Source organism: Bubalus bubalis, chromosome 8, assembly GCF_019923935.1.
Source record: "Bubalus bubalis isolate 160015118507 breed Murrah chromosome 8, NDDB_SH_1, whole genome shotgun sequence".
Taxonomy (NCBI): domain Eukaryota; kingdom Metazoa; phylum Chordata; class Mammalia; order Artiodactyla; family Bovidae; genus Bubalus; species Bubalus bubalis.
In genome coordinates this window covers 65,299,970-65,320,011 of record NC_059164.1, presented here as the reverse complement: position 1 = coordinate 65,320,011, position 20,042 = coordinate 65,299,970, and the positions used below count along the sequence as shown (strand labels likewise).

Here is a 20,042-nt window from a genome sequence, read left to right as displayed (position 1 = left end):
TTTTTTTTGGAACCAACCTAAATGTTTATCAGCATATGAATGGATACAGGGGATGTGATATATTCATACAATGGAAAATTATTCAGCTTTTTTTTTTTTTGGACTGGCAACTCATTTCATACATGATATTTTACATGTTTCAATGCCATTCTCCCAAATCTTCCCACCCTCTCCCTCTCCCACAAAGTCCATAAGCTTTTTTATAACTGTTACATACCCTGCACTTAGACTGTGCTCACAGAGAACATGTACATGATACTGTCTATGTGGAGTCTTTTAATGCATGCATGCACAAACTCCAGAATAGTAAAAATGGAAGAAATCAATGAAAATCATTCTTATGATGCATGAGATTATCAGTGCTAGAAACGAGCAGAATGCAGTGTACCATGTACCAGCCATACAGCTCCAAGGACAACCACATGAGGGCTCTCTTTTCTCAGCACCAAGCTGCTCGTGAGACCAGACACATCTGAATTGATCATAATGCAATGAAATACCTCATAAGCTAAAATACAGGTATTATATTACATGAAGTGCTTTATAAAGGTGAATTATTATAACCTGAAATGGAATGGGCATATCTCAGGATATAAACATGAAGCACTCAGTGATTTGGGCGGGATAGTATACCCACTCCAGTGTTCTTGCCTGGAGAATCCCAGGGATGGGGGAGCCTGGTGGGCTGCCGTCTATGGGGTCGCACAGAGTCGGACACGACTGAAGCGACTTAGCAGCAGCAGCAGCAGTATTTTATATTGACATATCTGACATATCAAGCAGAATCTTTAAACTTCTTTTAAGCTGATCTTCATCAGCATAAGTATAAAAATTTAGTTTGGAAAAAGTGTAGGAGTTTTAAAAATTCTTTCTGTAAGATGACAAGTTGGTCATTTTTACATTTGTTAGGACAGTAATGAGAACAGTGGTCTTTTTGCCAGCAGACCCGTTTCTGACAAATGTAATTATTCTATAACTGAGTTTTTAAAGAAATTTTCTTTGATTTTATCTTGATCTCAAAATCAAGGAGTTGGTCACTAAGTCACTTGTGGAATTTTATAAGACTAGCCACATATTTGGGTGCCTCCCAAAATACTGTTTGGTGCTGTTAGAATAATACTTAATTTGGTATTCCTTATGAAAAATTTAAATTTGACTTCAGTTGTTATATCTGGATTGTTGACCAAGTTGTAGTACACTTAAAATGAAAAGAGGTTTAGCAATCTGTAAAACTCCTTTAAATTAAGGCATGGGCATATGTGTTTTCACTAATATGTGCTTTGTTTCATTGTAGGGAATTTACTGTTGAAACTGAAGGAAAGACATTTCAGTTGACAAAAGATATGGTCAATGTGAAGAGATTCCAGAAAACACTACATGGTAAATTTGTAAAAATAATTAAGGAACAAGCAGACAAAAATCATTACTCCTTAATGGCATTTTTTTTTTTAAGTTTCATAGCATAACTATTTTATGGAAAATTTGAAGAAGAAAATGAATCCTTGATGTTACAGCCCTAAATTTGATGAATATGACATTATATTCATATAACAAGACATTATCTTGTTTTTTAAAAAAGAAAAAAAAGCATAATTGTATTCATACTTAAAAATAACTTATAATGCCATCTTTATATGTTCTGTGACCGAGGCACATATGAAGAGTATCTCTTTGATTAAAAGCATCTTTTTTTTTTTTTTCTCTCACTTTAAGGAAAAATTCTTTTATTTTTTAAGCAAAAGAGAGAACTTATCTACACTGTCTTTTCTGGCAGATTAACTTATTAAAAGTCATTTAGGTTAGTGGTCGTTCATGCTTTTTAAAAGCCAATGAGATTATTTTTTGGTAGGACAAATTCTGTGAGTTGGTAAGTGAGTATTTTGGAGAAGGTATGAAGGATTCTTGGTTGAATTGATGCTCCTGGAAACTGAGGGTAGTGGGTATTTGAGACACTACTGCCTGTGGAGTGAGCGGGCCTCCTTTTCCATTTGTTTTTGGCCTGCCTCATCGTTGCTAGGCTGCATGGATCTGTAAAAGCAGCCAGAGCAGTGATAGGAGAGAGCAGGGGAGCCCTTCTTCATGCTCTGAGGCCTTTTAGCCACATCCTGGCAGCTGGCTTAGAGCTGTCCTTCACCATTGCTTGGAAGGAATGATGCTAAAGCTGAAACATCAGTACTTTGGCCACCTCATGAGAATAGTTGACTCATTGGAAAAGACTCTGATGCTGGGAGGGATTGGGGGCAGGAGGAGAAGGGGACGACAAAGGATGCGATGGCTGGATAGCATCATGGACTCGATGGACATGAGTTTGGGTGAACTCCGGGAGTTGGTGATGGACAGGGAGGCCTGACGTGCTGCACTTCATGGGGTCGCAAAGAGTTGGACATGACTGAGCAACTGAACTGAACTCACCATTGCTCAGATGCCACCAAAGGATGGGCAGAAAATGCCTTGGTCATTTCTCAAATGTTACTCTCATGTGTGAGTTTTTGGTTCCAGTTATCTTTAAAGATTCAGTTATCTCTCATTTGTCTTGAAACAAGCTCTCAAGGTGAGGATCAGTTTAGTTAGATGTGGATAGTGCTTAGCCGTGGTTCCTTTCTGAATAATAAATAAAAATGAAGACAATTCCTATGTATACCACAAGTATAACTGCACCCATAGGAAGAGCTGTGGATTCCCTGGTCTTTGACTGCTGGTACCTGAGCAAACTCTTCTCTAACGGACTCCTGACCCCAGAATCTTGGAAATACAATAGCAGTAACCTGACTCTTAGGGAGTTCTCATCCAGATAGTAAGAGAAAAAGTAAAGCACAAATCACATGATACTTGTACGCAGGAGTTGTTTTCATTAAATTTGCCAGCTGTGGTGGTGGATTTTTAATTCTAGCAAAGTCTTACAGAAGCTCTAGAGTTTCAATGCTTTCTGCATAGGTGAGGGAGAAGGCATTGCTCATAGCTTACCAACTTGGTGAAGGAATACACTGGTATCTTGTTTTATTTTTTATAGTATATAAACAATTAAATTTGGTAAAAAAAAAAAAAAAAAAAAAAAAGAAGTTTTCCTCTCCAGTTTTCTCTTTAAAGGCATCATGTTTTCTACTAGGAAATAGTTTTCAGGAGTGTTCTGATTTTTTTGTCCTGTTGTACAGGGTCAATCACAATCCATCTAGAATAGAGATATTTTTAGGGCCAGTTAGAATTTGTTAGAGAGGACCCACAGTGCATCATGTGGGGTTTCAGAGAGTCTTACTGAATTTCTGTTTCTCTTGCAGTGGAAGAAGTTATTCCAAGTGTAATTGAACCGTCTTTTGGCCTGGGCAGGATCATGTATACGGTATTTGAACACACATTCCAAGTCCGCGAGGGAGATGAGCAGAGAACGGTGAGTTGTGTACAGTGTACTGTTTGTTGTCTTACAGTGTCAGAGAATGACAGTTCCTGAGTGCTGTTAAGACAGCTCTGAAACAATCAGTTATTATTTGCTGGAATATTAACACCTTTGCTTAACTGTTTACAAAGCAAAGCACTTCCTTATCTCATTTGTGCTTTAGAATGTGTAGGTTATTCCAGATGCCATTGTTTTAGTTGCTTCTGAGTTCTGAGACAACATATTACTTTGGGAGAGCTGTCTGTATTGCATCAGTGGAAGGAGTGCTCCTTTCTGGATATACTTGTGTTTTTAGAAAATTGGGAAGGAGGCGATGATTTATAGAATTTGGACAAACTTAAAAACTGTATTTATACTTTGGTAAAGCATTAAAAGGAACCTTCTCAAACTGCATGAAATTGTCTGAGGTATTTTGAGGATAAAGATGTAAATTCCTAGGTTTTAGTCCAGAGATACAGATTCACTAGGTCTGAGACCCCAGGATCTAGTTTTGTGTGTGTATGTGTGTTTATAAGAAACCCAGATGATTCCATTGTGGGAGATTGACAGGTGATAAATTGAGCAGAAGTATGTGACGTGTAGGCTTTCCCAGCATTCAAACCTAGCTAACGCTGCATGTTTTTAAGAAGTCTTCATCCCTCAAGTTTTCTTTTGGTTCCAGTGCTTTTAAATTACTGCTCCATGTCTTCTACATAGCTCTTCATTATGGCTTATTTCACCTTTCTCACCTAACCTCTGGTTGTGGAAATTATACTCCTTTGATGTATAACTACAGGTTTCCAGGAAGATCACTCAGAACAAGAATAGAGAGGAAAGGTTGTACAGGTCGAATTAACTGAAAGAAGCATTCTTACCTGTGTGACTAGCTAAAGTTGAGTGTGTACACAATGCTGGACATCAACTGTGTAGTTTATCCTAGGGCATTTAGCCTTAAAGATGAACTATTAGTTCTTGGTTGGATGGCATCACTGACTTGATGGACATGACTTTTGAGCAAGCTCCGGGCATTGGTGATGGACAGGGAAGCCTGGTGTGCTGCAGTCTGTGGGGTTGCAAAGAGTCAGACACAACTAAGCAACTGAATTGAACTGAACTGATGAGTTCTTGGCACCAGTATTTTTAAAAGTTTGACATAACTGTTGATAATGTACAGCTAATAAAGCTACTCTTTTCTTCTGTGCCCTAAAGTCACATCTTCATTTCCTGACATTTAAGGAGTGGCTTTTCATTCATTAACAGATAGCAGGAACCTAAGCCTGGACCCCAGAGATACCGACATAAGGGATGGTTCTTCCTGAGGAATGACATCATACTTTATTGAATGTGCCCTTTTTTAGAGGCCAAGTTTGCTTCAAACTTTTCCTGGTTATTTTTCTAATGAAAACTTTTTTAAAAAAAGCTTTCAGCTATTCTTTTGACTCTATAGTGATAAAACTAAAGTTGTAATAGAAATTCCTTAAAGGCTAGGCAAGAATAAGTTATAGTGTTTTATGAATTACATAAAGATTTCATCATGAAGAGGAATTTGATTAGGCTGTAAGAAGCCAAAAATGTTTCTAAATTATTAGCACATAGTCCCTCAATCCATTTTTGTATAAATTTGGTATAAAAGCATTGCTGGTTAGATAACAAAAAAAAACCCCATTTTTCTATAAAGTCAGTTCCCCACTTCTCTCTCACATTAAATGGAATTATCACAAGAGGAGGAGAGGAGTGGAGTTAGGAGTGTTCCACAATTCATGTGCCATATTGGTGCAGTCCAGGGTTTACTTACAGTGGAATATTCATCCTTGCTTGACATTTTAAGATTAATTAGGATTTTGGGGGGCCAAACTGGACCCCGTGTCATTCATTATTTTTATGGGACTTATTCATTCTGAGTCCCATCTTCTTGCTTTCAAGTGAAACTTTTGTACAGATCCTATTTAAGAACTATCTTCAGCTCTCATTTCCAATCCAAAATGGTAGAATTGTTTGCCTTCTGCCAAATATTTTTGCTTTCTTTTATTTCTCAGTAACTCTGAAATCTGTTTCAGGAGCAGGTTAGGAGGGCTGTATTTTTCTCTGGGTATACAGAACCTAATTTTGGGTTTTTTGTTTGTTTTCTTCCTACTATTTATTTGGGACATGCATTTGTAAGCTAATTAAACTGTTATGTTTTACTTAGTCACTAAGACTCAGACATCCTTCAACTACGCTGAATCTCTGAAAGGACAGAATGGAATTTTGTCTGTTGACACTACTTTTTTGATGATGTCGGGGGAGGTTCATAGGGATCTCCACAGAAAGAAGTAAGGCTTTTAAGTAGTACCAAATAATTACCATCTTAGATGGCAGTTTTCAAAATGCTTTACATCATTTAATATTTTTATGATTGACCTGCAAAGTAGGCAGAGCAGACAGCAGAGACCTACGTTTTAGATGGAGAAGCGACGGTCCAGAGAGGTAGAGTTCACTGAGTTGGTCCAGATTCTGAGCTGAAAACCAGATCTTTGTGATTCTAGTTCTGGTTATCCCGCTGTCTGTTTTATCACACTGCTTTTTCACATCCTGTTTTCCGGTATTTTGATAGTGAAATTCGGACGCTAATGTTTAGATCTTTATACACTAATGCATTTGGATGTCTTTTTAAATCATCTAGTTCTTCAGTTTCCCTGCCGTAGTAGCTCCATTCAAATGTTCCGTCCTTCCATTGAGCCAGAACCAGGAGTTCATGCCATTTGTCAAGGAATTATGTAAGTAAATCCAGTTGGTTAATCTCCATGGGAATACTATCAAGCAGACTGAATTTTAGGAAATGTCTCTTAAAAAAAAACAAGTATTGAATAAAGAGTATGCTTGCTCGGGATGTTTTCTCCTAGCATTTGAATGAGTTGGGATAGAACCCAAGAGTCAGATTGCACATTGCTTCTCCTGCTGACCCTGCCGGTCAGTTCATCAGGGGACACCCAGTGGAGGGTGACAGCCCTGCAGATCTGCAGCCACTGGACTCACAGCACTGAAAGGGATCTTTGTGGCTGTCTGGTGTGGCCCACACATTTCAGAGTTGAGAGATGGGAGGCATCCACTGAGCTGCTTGGGGCCACACCAGTCTCCTCACCTTGGCTGCTCGCGACCCTACAGCCGAATGAGATGCAGGGATGGGTAAGGGTTTGGGCTCCAGCAAGGGTTTAAACTTTGGGAATGTTTCTGTCTCTTGCAGCTGCAACTTCTTGCTCTTTTATGTTCCCTCCTGTTATAAGTTTCCTGAGTGCATATGACATTTTTAATTTATTGAATTTATTTTGGATAGCGGAGGCCTTGACCAGGCACGGCATCTCTCACAAAGTAGACGATTCCTCAGGATCCATCGGAAGACGCTACGCCAGGACTGATGAGATTGGTGTGGCTTTCGGCATAACCATTGACTTTGATACAGTGAACAAGACCCCTCACACGGCCACTTTGCGGGACCGAGACTCCATGCGGCAGATCAGAGCAGAGGTGGTTGCCTTCGCTTTGGCATTTGTAGTCTTAAAAACCGGTTCCTTCTGACTTGAGATGGATTTTGTTGTGTTTATGCTTCCCTTCTTGTTTTTGTCTTTTTCATTTTAGTCGTAAATTTGTATCAGACAGAGCATAGATTTCCCAAATCCCCTAGGCTTAATTATGAAAATATTCATTAACACTGCTCTAATATTTTACAGCCATTTGTATTACTCTGGGCTCATTCTCTGACAGTTTGCATTTATGATTGTTTATTTGAGCGAGAAATATGATCGCAAGTGGTTGTTGCCATAGTTTTATTGGCAGGCTTTGGGGGCTTAGACAGTTTTATTTTCATATTTCCATATAAGTGTACACCCGAGTATGTATAAACTTCTTCATGCTAATCAATGCAAAACGGTGAATAATATTTCAGTAATTTTACTTGATGGGAAGGGAACCATGGAGATGGGAAAATTTCAGGAGGGAAAGAAGAGTGACCACTTTGACAGCTGCCTAACCAGTTTATGTTGAACAAGTTTGTATTTAGAGTGCCTTTCATTTGCTCCGCTTGTTACTAAGAGTTTGTAATAGGGAAAACAGGAGTGAAAGGCTGCTTTTTTCCCAAGGGAATTTTCAGTCTACCTTAGAGGTCACAGATTTCTGGCTCATCTTTTTACAATACCAGATCTGAGTACTCTGAACCTGTATTCCTGTCAGGCAGGGGTTCTCAGAGTGTGGCCCCTGGACCAGCAGCATCTGCGTCACGTGGGAACTTAGAGAAGGGAAATCTCCACCTCAGACCTGCTAAGTCAGAAACTGGGATGGAGCTGGGGTTTGGAGAAGGAGAGAGGGCGGGCAGAACTGTTTTAACAAGCCCCCCAGGGACTTGCCTGGCAGCCCAGTGGTGAAGACCCTGTGCTTCCAATGCAGGGGTGCAGGTTTGATCCCTGGTTAGAAAGCCAAGATCCCACATATGTCACGGCCAAAATGCCAAAAACAGAAAACAGAAATGACATTATAACAAATTCAATAAAAACATCAAAAATGGTCCACATCAAAAAAAAAAAAAAAATCTTTAAAAAAAGAAGCAAGTCTCCCAGATGATTCCTATGGTTGGTCACTCAGGTTTGAGGACCCCTGCTGTGTGGTGGCCACCGTTGGTTCTGGCTGTTGAACAGCTGGCCCCTTCCTTAGGGCCTCTCCAGTTTCCTGACTCCCTTCACTCCTGTTACTTGACTGACCGTGGTTCTAAGAGTTGAATTTAATACAAATGAAGTAACTTCAGGTAGCCTGAAGGCTTGGAATGACTAGAAAAGGCTCTGTGGGGAATTGGGGTACTCAAGGGAGCTGGCAGGGCTTCTGGGCTGGAGGAAGAGCAGGACCCCAGCCTGGGAGGGAGGTAAGCATAACTAGGTAAAGAGGCTTCGATGGGAGTCAGTTAGAAACACTGTAGGGACCAGTTTTTGGAGGGATCCTATCACTGACGGACTCGACTGTCGTTTCCTGAGTTCAGGGTGAATCCTCTTTTTTTTGACAGCCTAATCCAGTTGGTTGATTCTGGAACTTCTCTTTTCTTTTACCCCAGGTCTCTGAACTGCCCAGTGTTGTCCGTGATCTGGCCAATGGCAGCATCATGTGGGCGGATGTGGAGGCCAGATATCCTGTCTTCGAAGGTCAAGAAACTGGGAAAAAAGAGGCAATCGAAGAATGAGAACAGTTTTGGCAACTTTTAACCATTTGCTCTAATAAAAGAATAACTCTTAACATGTCCACTTTACAAAAAAAAAAAAAGCATCTCAGTTCCTCCCCAGGACTACATTTTATCCTCAGTGGCTGCCTGATCTTACTCCCACAATTAAAGTTGAAGGAATTCTGAACAGACTTGTAACCTACATGCTCATGTTTCTGCAATTTTTCCTAACTTGGGTAGACACTCCTGACTTAATGTGAAACAGTGAATATACCTTAAACTTAACTTTGGTCATAAAACTGTAAAACTCACCTGAACAAACTGATGATGTTTAGTGTATTTATAGAGTTGTCAACTGCCACCACCATCCGATTTTAGAAGATTTCCATCGCTCCTAAAAGAAATCTCATGTGCATTCCAGCCCCAAGCACCCACTTACCTGTTTTCTGTCTCTATGGATTTGCCTTTTCTGTTCTCCTTTTCTGAGGTGATGCATTGTGCTGAAGAGGCAGCAGTCTGAGTAGGGAGACTGACTTCTGGGAGGTGCTGCGGTGTGGAGGAGGCTGCAGAAGCAGTGGAGGAGAAGGAAGACACTTGCTGGGGTGGGGGTCAGGGCTGCTAACCCCAGTATCCTGATGACACTGCTCTCTCGGGTGTCCAGGTGGGGTGCAACAACACAGCTGTCTTTTAATTCTGAGGCATGCTTGTACTTGGCTTCCCAGATAGCCCTGGAAATTGCTGAACTCCTGATGCTAGAGGAACCCCATCTGCTGTGTCTTGACTTAGCACTTCTCAACTGTCACAGTGTCTTTGATTTTAGCCTAGTAGTTTTTGGCTCAGCTTTTGAGGGACTTCACTGCTATGATGTTTTTGTATAGAGTCAGAACACGTGTTCATTTGTTAGGAAAAAATTCAAGGATGTGTGTTTGACCAGCTCTTTATTTGCTGTGTTAAGACTGTCTAGCATCCCATCGTCCTCTCAGACAGTAAAGGGGAAGGAGAGGTGCCGTATCCAGAATGTTTTCCTTGTCATGAGAATGAAGAGAAATTGAAGAATCCCACTGGGATTCTGTCATCTTTATCTCTTCTCCAGTGGTGCCTACCACAGTGCTATACACAGTAGGTAGTCAGTAAATAGACTTTGCATGAGTCTTGATTTTGAACAAACCTCTGGGGAAGAAATCATTTCACTGATGCTTATTTCTCCTCTGACCTATGCTTTTTAAAGTATTCATTATTAGAAGAAACTAGCTTTTAAATAAACTTGAGTTTTTATTTTTTAAGGATTTTTTTCACCCCTTATAATATAGCTCTTAACTTGGTGTATATTCTAGCATTCTCACATTGGGGCTGGGACAGAGGTATAAGGGGGCAGTTGTCTTTACTACTTAACATTATCTAACTTTTCACAGTGAGCACCTCCCTAGTCAATCACCACAACCTCAGGAGTTGTTAAGAGCTCCTTAATAGGAAAAATATATTAAACATGTAGATTTATCTACTTTGGATCATAAAAGGATTGGAACCAAAGCTCTCTTCACTTTTCATTGGCAAACACATTTGTCATGTTAGATGGTGGATATGAATTCCACAAGCCCTGCTTTCTCTGGTCTTTCCTCTACATGCAATGCATGATTTCTCCCCAAAGAGCCCCTACTGCCTGTAAAGTGATTGATTAACTGCGTGGGGAAGCTGGGTCAATAGCCAATGGTTCTGTCTGTCATGCTTGCTTCTAAGCAAGCAGGGGAAGAGCTGTTTTATAAAGAGGCTCTACACACCAAAGAGTTGAGTGTGCACAACTCCTCTCTTCTGTTCAAGTCCAGTGTGTAAGCCAGGGACTTTCTGGCTTGATGTGCTATGCAGCCCATTATTATTTATGCATTTGTATCAAACTGTGGGCTATCTTGGGAGCTGGCTAAGTAGCACTGTCCCAGAAGTCACACGTGTTCTCCATTCTTCTCAAAAATAGGAAGAGTCTTAACTGATTCCCATGGAATGTACATTAAGAAAACAGTTGTTTCTTGAAAACTTAGGTTGAATTCAGGACGTTCAGACAAGTAGGAGTTGTGTCTAGAGAGGTGGTTGGTGCCTGAGTTCTGCAGGAGTCCAGAACCTTAATACTGCTTAATGGCTCATAATAGTAAAATACTGAATATAGAGTGCTCCAGAATTCATTGTGAAGTCATATAAATAAATGATCCTACTAGTCAGATGAGATGGTACTAGAGATGTCAGATGTTCAAAGGTTTTTGTGATAACAATTTGAAAAATTACTTTGTCAAATCCCTTGATAGATTCATTCTAGACCCTTATTTATTAGTCCCTTAACCAATATAAACTTAAGCTAATGGTAGTGACTGTCTTGCCCAATGGAGTCTATTCACAAGAGGACCAAATAAACCAGAAATAAATCCAAATTATCTCTGGATGCAGCTGCACTTAAATTAACCTATCACTAGGGATAACTATTAATCTGCATCTCTTGGGACGAGCTAGGATGAAGAGGTTAGGATAGCATCAATCATGTTAAAGAGCCTTGCACGCATCTTTGCTGATAGTCCAACTATGTGTAAGGCAGGTTTTGTTTGCTTGGCATTTGTCCACCCCAAAGAAGTTTAGTTGAAGATTCAGCATATGAATGGATGAATAATTTTATTGTGCCTCAAAATTCGCCTGTCTCTTCAATAAATCTTGATTATTGGGCTGCGTCTAAGCAGGAATTGTATTAGGATCATGCGGACGGGATGAATGGCTCTTCTGGAAATTGGGTTATTATTTGGGAGCATCACCAGGAAATGCCTGAGAGCTGTAGCCTGTGGCCCTGCCTTCTTGCCAGGAGCTTTTCTGGTGCTGTTGACTTCTGTTCTCCCAGTTGTGATGGTATACCTTTCTTGCATGATTAAGGATACATTTTTTTAAGCCTTTTGCAGCAGTGAAAGAGTTAGGACAGTAGTTCTCAACCCTGCCTGCACATTGGAATCACTGGAACTTTGAAAAATGCTCATGTATGTGCATGCTTCAAGCCAGTTTACTGAGTTCTGATGTTCAGACAGCAAAGTTTTGAAAGCCCCCTTAGGAAAACCTCTGCTAAAACAGATACTTTGGCTCAAGCCATAAAAAGGCTGAGCCCTGCCCCTTCCTGCCCCACTCCAGAGTGGGGAAGCATCTTCTGAACAAAATTTTTACTGACAACAGGCTAAAAGGTGTCATTAAAAATACCAAAGTTTCCAGAAAAGATGAATTTAACAGGCATTGTTTTATGTTGCTTCGATGAAGTGTCAGTAAATGTGCTCTCATGAACCCTCCACGGCTCATAGCCTGCCTCCCTTGTCCAGTGTTGGGGGTTCAGGCCTCTCCTCTGCCCAGCTCCTCTTCAGGACTTCAGTGGTTGGAGCTCAGTGTTTCCGGGGAGAATGGCACGTGTGCTGGGTGCCTATCACGTGCCAGGCTCTATTCTAAGGTCCTTTGTGTTCTCTCTTTTCACCCTTAAGGTAATTTAAATATTACTGTCCTTTACAAAAGAAGAAAAAGTGAAAGTGTTAGTCAATCAGTCGTGTCCAACCCTTTGGAAACCCCACAGACGGTAGCCCCCAGGGTCCTTAGTCCGTGGGATTCTCCAGGCAAGAATACTGGAGTGGGTTCCCATTTCCTTCTCCAGGGGATCTTCCCGACCCAGGGATCGAACCCAGGTCCCCTGCATTGCAGGCGGATTCTTTACCATCTGAGCACTCAGTTACTTATTAACACAGTTCCAAACAGTCTGTTGCTGTCGGGAAATGCTTGCTTGTACATAACCCTCGCCCTACAGCTCAGGACCTTTCCTTCTTGTCCCACACTTTGGAGTTGGTGAATGCAGATTCTCAGCCAGGTTAGGAAGTCTAGCCTTCTCAGCCATGACTGCATGAGAAGCTGTGCCTGTAGACCTGTCTTTGAGGAGGGTGTTGACAGCAGTAGAGATGACAGTGAGGGAAGGAAGAGGCATGAAAACTGCTCACAAGCTCTGGTCGACTAGAGCACTGATTTTTTTTCTGTCTCCACAAACCCATTTCTGTCCTCAACCACCAATTTTGCTTAATACTCTATCAAGCTCAAATTTTCCTCCACTCCGCCTTCCCCCGTCTCTTTCTCTTTCTCTCTCCCTTGCTCATCTTTCTACTTTAATCTCTTGTCCACTGTTCAACATTTTCCCATTTGGGGTATTTACCCACAAAACACAATTCTTACTTAGCATCATGAGATTCACAGCATTCCTGTGTACCTCAATATATAGATTTACCAAAACCTTTTGGACATCATCTGTGTAGCCATTTAAGATTCTTTGCTCAGGTTAGGACGTGTATCAGAACTGGGCCATCGGTCCGGCAGCTAGAGCACAAAGTACGCAAAGCTGTCTGCTGTCTGGGGCTGTGAGGAGGGCTAAGAGAATTATTACGCAGGAAACATAAGAGCTCTAGCTTAGAGAGGGGAGAGCTGTCACCTGAATCACTCCGTTCTTTTTCTGCTCTCCTTGAGAGTTCATTTCCTTTTCTGAAACCTGGTTGAACAGAATGATTTCAGCTTTTAGTAGGTCGGTCCATAAACAACTAAGTAAAAGCGTTCTCCTTTACTCCTCGGAGTCACCAGCAGAGGTGGTTGAGTGGGAGGCATCTGTCCTTGGCCTGACTTCTCTGTGCTGGTTGATACTTGGGTTCAAAATCTGTGACCATTCTCATTTTCCTGCTCAATGTCATTTTCTGCTGGTGAGATATTATCATAGTAAAGCATTGACTCTGGAGGCAGACATGTCCACAGGAAAATGGACTCAGACACACAGGACACGGGCAGTGTTGTGGTGGGCAATGTGTCTGACCCAGAGCTGACAGTCCTTTACTACTAAAGAAGCTATGTCCTCATTTGAAAAAAAATAAGAAAATCCTCCATAAGCAGAACTTTAGGCAGATGAACCTGTGTTGGGCCTGGGGGGTTGGGGGTAGGGTATGGTGTGGCTCTTGAGTTAAATGAAAAAAAGCTTTATTTTTTATTTTCAAAATCTAAATCCACTCCAACTTGGCTAGAAAGAAGACTGCAGAACTACTGTTGTGAATGCTGGATGGAGCAATCTAGTCCTGGGTCATGTGCTATTGGATTTTCAGAGAAGGGGCCTGTTTGCATGAGCAAATGTGCACTGGCTTTCTGCCCCGTGGGAGCCCAGACTCTGTGGATTGTGCGTGTTGGGGGTCAGGGACAATGTAGTCAAGGTGAGCCCTAGGGGATCCCTCAAAGGGGCTGTCGTTGCTTTTGTTCCTTGTAGCGTTTTCCCTACTTTTGCACCACTGTGCACTTTCTTGGCCATATGAAATGCTGGACTGCTTGCTCTCCTGAAAAGGGCTTCCCTTTGAGAGTATGTATTTATAAGAACCTTGTATCCAGTGAGACAATTAGACAAGCAGGTGTGGGGTGGGGACATGAGCAGTGGACGTCAGTTTTCCCAGGTGACCTTAATTCAGGAGCCGTGATCTTGCTGAATGAGGGTGGGTGCAGCTGGGAGTTTTGTACTGGAAGCCAAGTAAAGTGGACTCTGGTCCTGACTCTGAGAATCTAGCAATGCCAGCCTTGCCCTAACCCTCATACCTCCATCCCAGGCCACAGCCTGAACCCGAACCTCATGGAAGTTTCTGGAGCTTGGGGCTGGGATGAGAGAGCCCTTCCTCTTTGAGAGCCAAAGCTTTCTGCCCTCCTCTTTCAACTTTGAGGACTTGGCGCAGACATGAGCCCCAGGAGCATTTTTCCAGGCAGTGTCTACATTTGCTGGGTCTTAAAACTCAATCACCAACAATTAGTGCAGAAGCAGTTATGCGAACTGAAACAATTTAGACTAATTGAAACCTTTTTTGGCTCATCAAAACCCACTGTTCTGCATCTGAGGGTGAGTTAATTGATAGTGAGATTAAGCACGATGAGATTATGGGAAAGAAAAAAAACAGACAAGCTTTTAAAAATCTTTATGAACATTCATTTTAAAATTGAGGCCAGATCTTCTATCTTGCTAAAAAGAATTCTGAAGCAGGCTTGCAAACTGGTCCAGTCCATTAACCTGCCCTCTGGGTTAGTAACAGTGGATGCCAGTCTTGACTTCTTCTCATCCATGCCACATCGAGGCCACCAAATCCACCTTCACTAGATATTCAGAATCGGGCCACCACCCTGGTCCAAGGCACCCAACCATCTCCCACCTGGTCTATTGCACTCTTCCATGAACTCTTTGCTGTACCTGTACCCCATCACAATCTATTCACACCCAGTAGTCAAAGTGGTCCCATTCATCCTAAAAAGTCAGTGGCTTTTCTTCTCACTAAAGAATAACACCCGCGTGAAGCCCGCCTCCCCTCTCCCCACTGAGCACACATACATGCTCACCCGCTGTCCTGCCACCCCAGCACACGTAGAAGCAGCCCCTTGGCCCTCGCTGTTCATCTGCCTGCAGGGCTTTTCATCTCAATCCTCACATCCTCTCCCTCACCTCCTTCAACACCTTGTTCAGTCGTCACCCCATGACCCCTCCCCCAGCCATTTCACCTACAGTTTCAACACTGAGCAACACCCTGCCTCCCTACGCAGAACATTCACCTCCACACGCATTTCATACTCTCTTCCTTGTTCTCTTTTTCTCTTTAGTGGTTAACACTTGATCATATATTTTGCTTCTTTGTCTGTTTAATTTTCAGTGTCCCCACTGGAATATAAACTTTTATCAACTATAAATTGGCACGTGCTTCTACAAGGATTAGATCATGTGCCGCTGCAGCTGCTGGTTTTCAACACCCGCTGAAGGAATTCAGGGGAAAGAGCAGAAACGAGGCACACTGTGCTCTGGGGAGAACTGGCAGGACAAGTCTTCAGATAGTTAGATGTTCTCAGGACCCAGTTTTATGAGCCCAATTCCTGCATCTCCTCATATCTAGAAAACCACCAAAATCCCTTATGGTGATGTCTGTTCCTTGTGATTAGCAGTAACCTTCACATGACTAGCAGAAACTTCTGCAAAAAATATGTGCCTGATTGCATGTGCTCCCCCTTCACCAAAATCACATATATATACACTGACCTTCCTCTTGGAAGCAGTTTCTCAGAGCTATCTTCCTGGGCTATAGTCCATTTTGCCCTAAATAAAACTTGACTCACAACTGTCATATTGTGCTTTTTTTTAAGTCAACAATTCCATGAGGACAAGAATTTGAGTCTGCCTTATTTAAGTCTATATCCTCTGTTGTGCCCGGAGAAGTGCCTAGCACTCAGTAGGTGCTCAAGAAATATTTGAATGACATCTGAAAGCATCTTCTCCAGGGAAGCTGCCACATTCAGTATATTGGTGTAAAAACTGGCTTACTTTGAAATGACTAGCCCAGAGATACATATATAACTTAAGTCTAAGTTTAAATTGCATTACTAGCATAACATTACTTTGCCGAAAAAAAGGTCCATCTAGTCAAAGCTGGAGAAGGCACTGGCGACTCACTCCAGTGCTCCTGCCTGGAAAATCCCATGGACGGAGGAGCCTGGTGGGCTGCAGTCCATGGGGTCGCTAAGAGTTGGACACGACTGAGTGACTTGACTTTCACTTTTCACTTTCCTGCATTGGAGAAGGAAATGGCAACCCACTCCAGTGTTCTCGCCTGGAGAATCCCAGGGACGGGGGAGCCTGGTGGGCTGCCGTCTATGGGGTTGCACAGAGTCGGACACGACTGACGTGACTTAGCAGCAGCAGCACCAGCAGTCAAAGCTATGGTTTTTCCAGTAGTCATGTATGGATGTGAGAGTTGGACCATAAAGAAGGCTGAGCACCAAAGAATTGATGCTTTTGAACTGTGGTGCTGGAGAAGACTCTTGAGAGTCCCTTGGACTGCAAGGAAATCAAACCAGTCAATCCTAAAGGAAATCAGTCCTGAATATTCATTGAAAGGACTGACACTGAAGCTGAAGCTCCAATCCTTTGGCCACCTGATGTGAAGAACTGACTCATTGGAAAAGACTCTGATGGTGGGCAAGATTGAAGGCAGGAGTCGAAGGGGACAACAGGGGATGAGATGGTTGGATGGCATCACTGACTTGATGAACATGAGTTTGAGCAAGCTCCGGGAGTTGGTGATGGACAGGGAAGCCTGACCTGCTGCAGTCTGCAGGGTCGCAGAGTCAGACACGACTGAATGATTGAACTGACTGACTGACTGACTCAGCTTAAAATACATATCTTCCCCACACTGCAACGACCCTGAAGCCTCTGAGTAGTTCTTACCAAGGGTGGTGGTGGTTTAGTTGCTAAGTTGTGTCCTATTCTTTTGACTCCATGAGCTGTAGCCTGCCAGGCTCCTCTGTCCATGGGATTTTCCAGACAAGAATACTGGAGTGGGTTGCCATTTCTCTCTCCAGGGCATCTTCCCAACCCAGGAATCAAACCTGGGTCTCCTGCATTGTAGGCAGATTCTTTACCAACTGAGCTATGAGCGAAACCCCTTACCAAGGGACTAAAATTGTGTAAATTCAGTGGTTTTCAGATTCATGCTTTTGGAATCCCTAGTTCAAATGAAATCTCTCTTGAAACCCTGACATTTCCCTGGGTAATGACAATCCAGGCCTGGGACAGACAAGGCCCTGCCCTCACACCTCTCATGACCCAACCTGACACCAAGGAGGGACCTGTTAGTGAGGAGTTGCCCACTGCCTGAAGAGGCCGGCACAGTGGGAGATACAGCCAAGAATGGCCTTGTATGCTGGTGGGTCCCAGGGCCCTCCTATGTGAGGATGGTTGTTAAAAGTGTGAATTTCCACTCTCCATATTTTGGGAGGTCTGGAGTGGGCTCAGAAACCTGTGTGACTTTAAATGCCCTTGTGCTTCTAACCCACACCATCAACGCGGGGACTTTTTAGCTAAATTGTGCATGCTGCTGTGTGTGCGAGCTCAGTCATGTCCGACTTTGCGGCCCTATGGACTGTAGCCCACTAGGCTTCTCTGTCCATGGGATTCTCCAGGCAAGAACCCTGGAATGGGTTGCCATTTCCTCTTCCAGGGGCATCTTCCCCATCCAGGGATTGAACCTACGTCCCCTGAGTCTCTTATATTGGCAGGTGGATTATTTACCACTGAACCACCTGGGAAGCCCACTAGCTAAATTAGAACATTGTAATTTTGGGGCTTTTAAACTTGGATCCACAGTTCCTGTGAGCATTTGTATAGACATGCACTATTGAATACACTATATGTTTGTGTGTTATACATTTGTATTTTTTCAAAGAATCCATCACATTTCCAAGGAAGGACTTTCTCCTCATTCCTTCAGATGCAGACTTTAACATTCAAGTCTGCATGTTGATGGTGCGAGGGCAGCCCAGAATCTGTCAGGTGGAGGAATGAGGTGGGTCTGGAGACCCAGGGCTGGGGAAGTTCATTTGCTCAGGAACTAGCGACACAGACCCCATAGTGCACCCTTTGGAAAACCCTGAAAGGACGAGGTACTTGGGCTGAGCTGAAAGAATAAGAAAGCGAGGAGGCAGCTGCAGGGTCGCCTGCAGGCCTGCCACTAATCTTCCCCAGAGAACAGGAGGCCGGAACTGGAGGAGGCAGGGAGAAGTGACAGGTCTTTGAATTTCTCTGCCTGCGTGGGCAAAGGAGCCTCCATGGGGATCCATGATCCAGACTGTTAATCGCTGTCAGGCCTCCAGGAAACAGAGGAGGCCTTACTCAGTGCCCTGCAGAGCTAATTAAGAATCACAATTAATTACTTTGTTTTATTCACTGCAGAGGCTGAACGCTGACTATCTTCCAGAGTTAGATCAGCGCCTCCCTCCTCGCCCCGCTCATGGGTCTGTCCAACAAGCAGATATCCAAACTGGACTTGGACGCAGCCTCAGAGGGTTCCTTCTCCTCAGGCTCTCTTTTCAAAGTGCAGTGGTTAACACTTGGAAGTTTCTGTACATCTGGCTCTTACTCATTTATCCAAGCAGCACTGAGGCTCCTACCATGTACTCAGACAAATGTGATGCAGAGCACCAGTCCTTTTTCCTGATTTTACCCTTTGTACTGTTCGGGAGCTGTTTCTTCTCAACTAGATGTTGAGTTTCTTGAAAAGGGAACCTTGTCTAATTTATTGTGTTACTTCCATACTGGGTACACAGTGGTGCTCACTAAATGGGGAATGACTTACTGATGGACATGTGTGTGTCTAGTGTCTGGGTCCTCCCCTGCACATCCCTAGCTGTTTCTCTGCCCATCCAGGCCTCCCTTTGCGGCCTCAGTAGTGTCTGCCTCCACATCTGTGAGCTTCTGTGTGTGTTCCAGCTCTATGTAAGTGCACCTGCCGGCACTCACTTTCTGCATCTTATCTCCACCTTAAGTCCCTTTTCTGTTGTCCTGCTAGTTACTGTCCTCCACTGGAAACCAGGGGTCTGGAGGCTTCTAAACAGACCCTCCCAGGAGGGGAATGTCAGACCTGCCTTTCACTTGCTACCATCACCTGCCACATATGTGTCATTACTGGCTCATACCCCAGCAGGCACTTTATGACCTCACTGTGATGATGAGGCAGGAGGTAGCAGCCATGCTGGGGACAGGGCTCTGTCTGTGGTCTCTGACAGGCAGGGGAGCCAGAAGCCTGGTGTGAGGACTACCATTGTGGTCTCAAGTCTTTCCTAGCTTTATAAATCAGGGGAGGTGAAAGGGTTAAACAGGAGAGCCTAAGAGCACAGGGGTCTGGGAACTTGCCTGCTCAAAATGTGAGTCTGCTAATGAGGCCTCTTTCCAGGAAGGCCAGCAGACAAGGGGCTGTCTACACTAAAGTAGATGCTAACAAGGATGGGCTTGGCTATGACGAACAGGGGCTGAATGAGGTTAATGAATGGAGGACCCAGAGACAGGGCCTAATGGCTCTGGTGGCATTTCAAGCCAGAGCTCACTGGAGCCATGACCAGGAGCCCCAGTAATGAGGGGCTGCAGGGTCAGCACAGGACCAAGGAGGGGCCTCTCCAAACTGCAGAGGGAGCTGAGTTAAATGGTCCCTCTGGCTAACCTTGCTGCACAAGTGTTAGCAACTTTGGGGGTGCTCCAGGGCAGGCCCTCCAGGGAGTAGGCTGGCAGGATAATGAGTGGCTGGGACATGGCACTGAGCCTCTGCAGCTGCCGGAGTTCTCCATGCTGCTATGATGAACACTCAGCTCCTCCAGCAGCAGGGCTCTCCAAGTGGCCTCTTGGGCCTGAGTCATTTGCTGCTCCTTGCTCTACAAGGGCCCATGATGATGCTAATGGAAGCAGCCATTGTGACACCTCTGAGGATGCAGGGAGACTTTCCAAGACCTGCAAGGGCTCTGCACCTGGGAGTCAGGGCCTCCCATCTCTCTCTGCTGCACAGGTGTGAAGCAGAGCGTCCCCCTCCTGCATCTCATTCGAGCATCTCCCGGGGCTTAACCCCACCCCTCCCAGCCCTAGCCGCGAGGAAGTCCAGGTGCTCTGGTGCTCTGGGACCA

General features: G+C 43.7%; 1 protein-coding gene across 1 annotated transcript in view; it reads left to right on the top strand.

Annotated features, from left to right (window-relative positions):
* GARS1 (glycyl-tRNA synthetase 1) overlaps nt 1-8,740 on the top strand; it is a 52,817-nt gene extending 44,077 nt beyond the window's left edge. Inside the window, exons 13-17 of the mRNA XM_006055653.4 lie at nt 1,295-1,380; nt 3,276-3,385; nt 6,033-6,126; nt 6,684-6,874; nt 8,445-8,740. Of these exons, the coding sequence (XP_006055715.4) occupies nt 1,295-1,380; nt 3,276-3,385; nt 6,033-6,126; nt 6,684-6,874; nt 8,445-8,570 (607 nt within the window). The 3' untranslated portion in view covers nt 8,571-8,740. The remainder of the gene's footprint in view (nt 1-1,294; nt 1,381-3,275; nt 3,386-6,032; nt 6,127-6,683; nt 6,875-8,444) is intronic.
* The last annotated feature ends 11,302 nt before the right edge of the window (nt 8,741-20,042 follow it).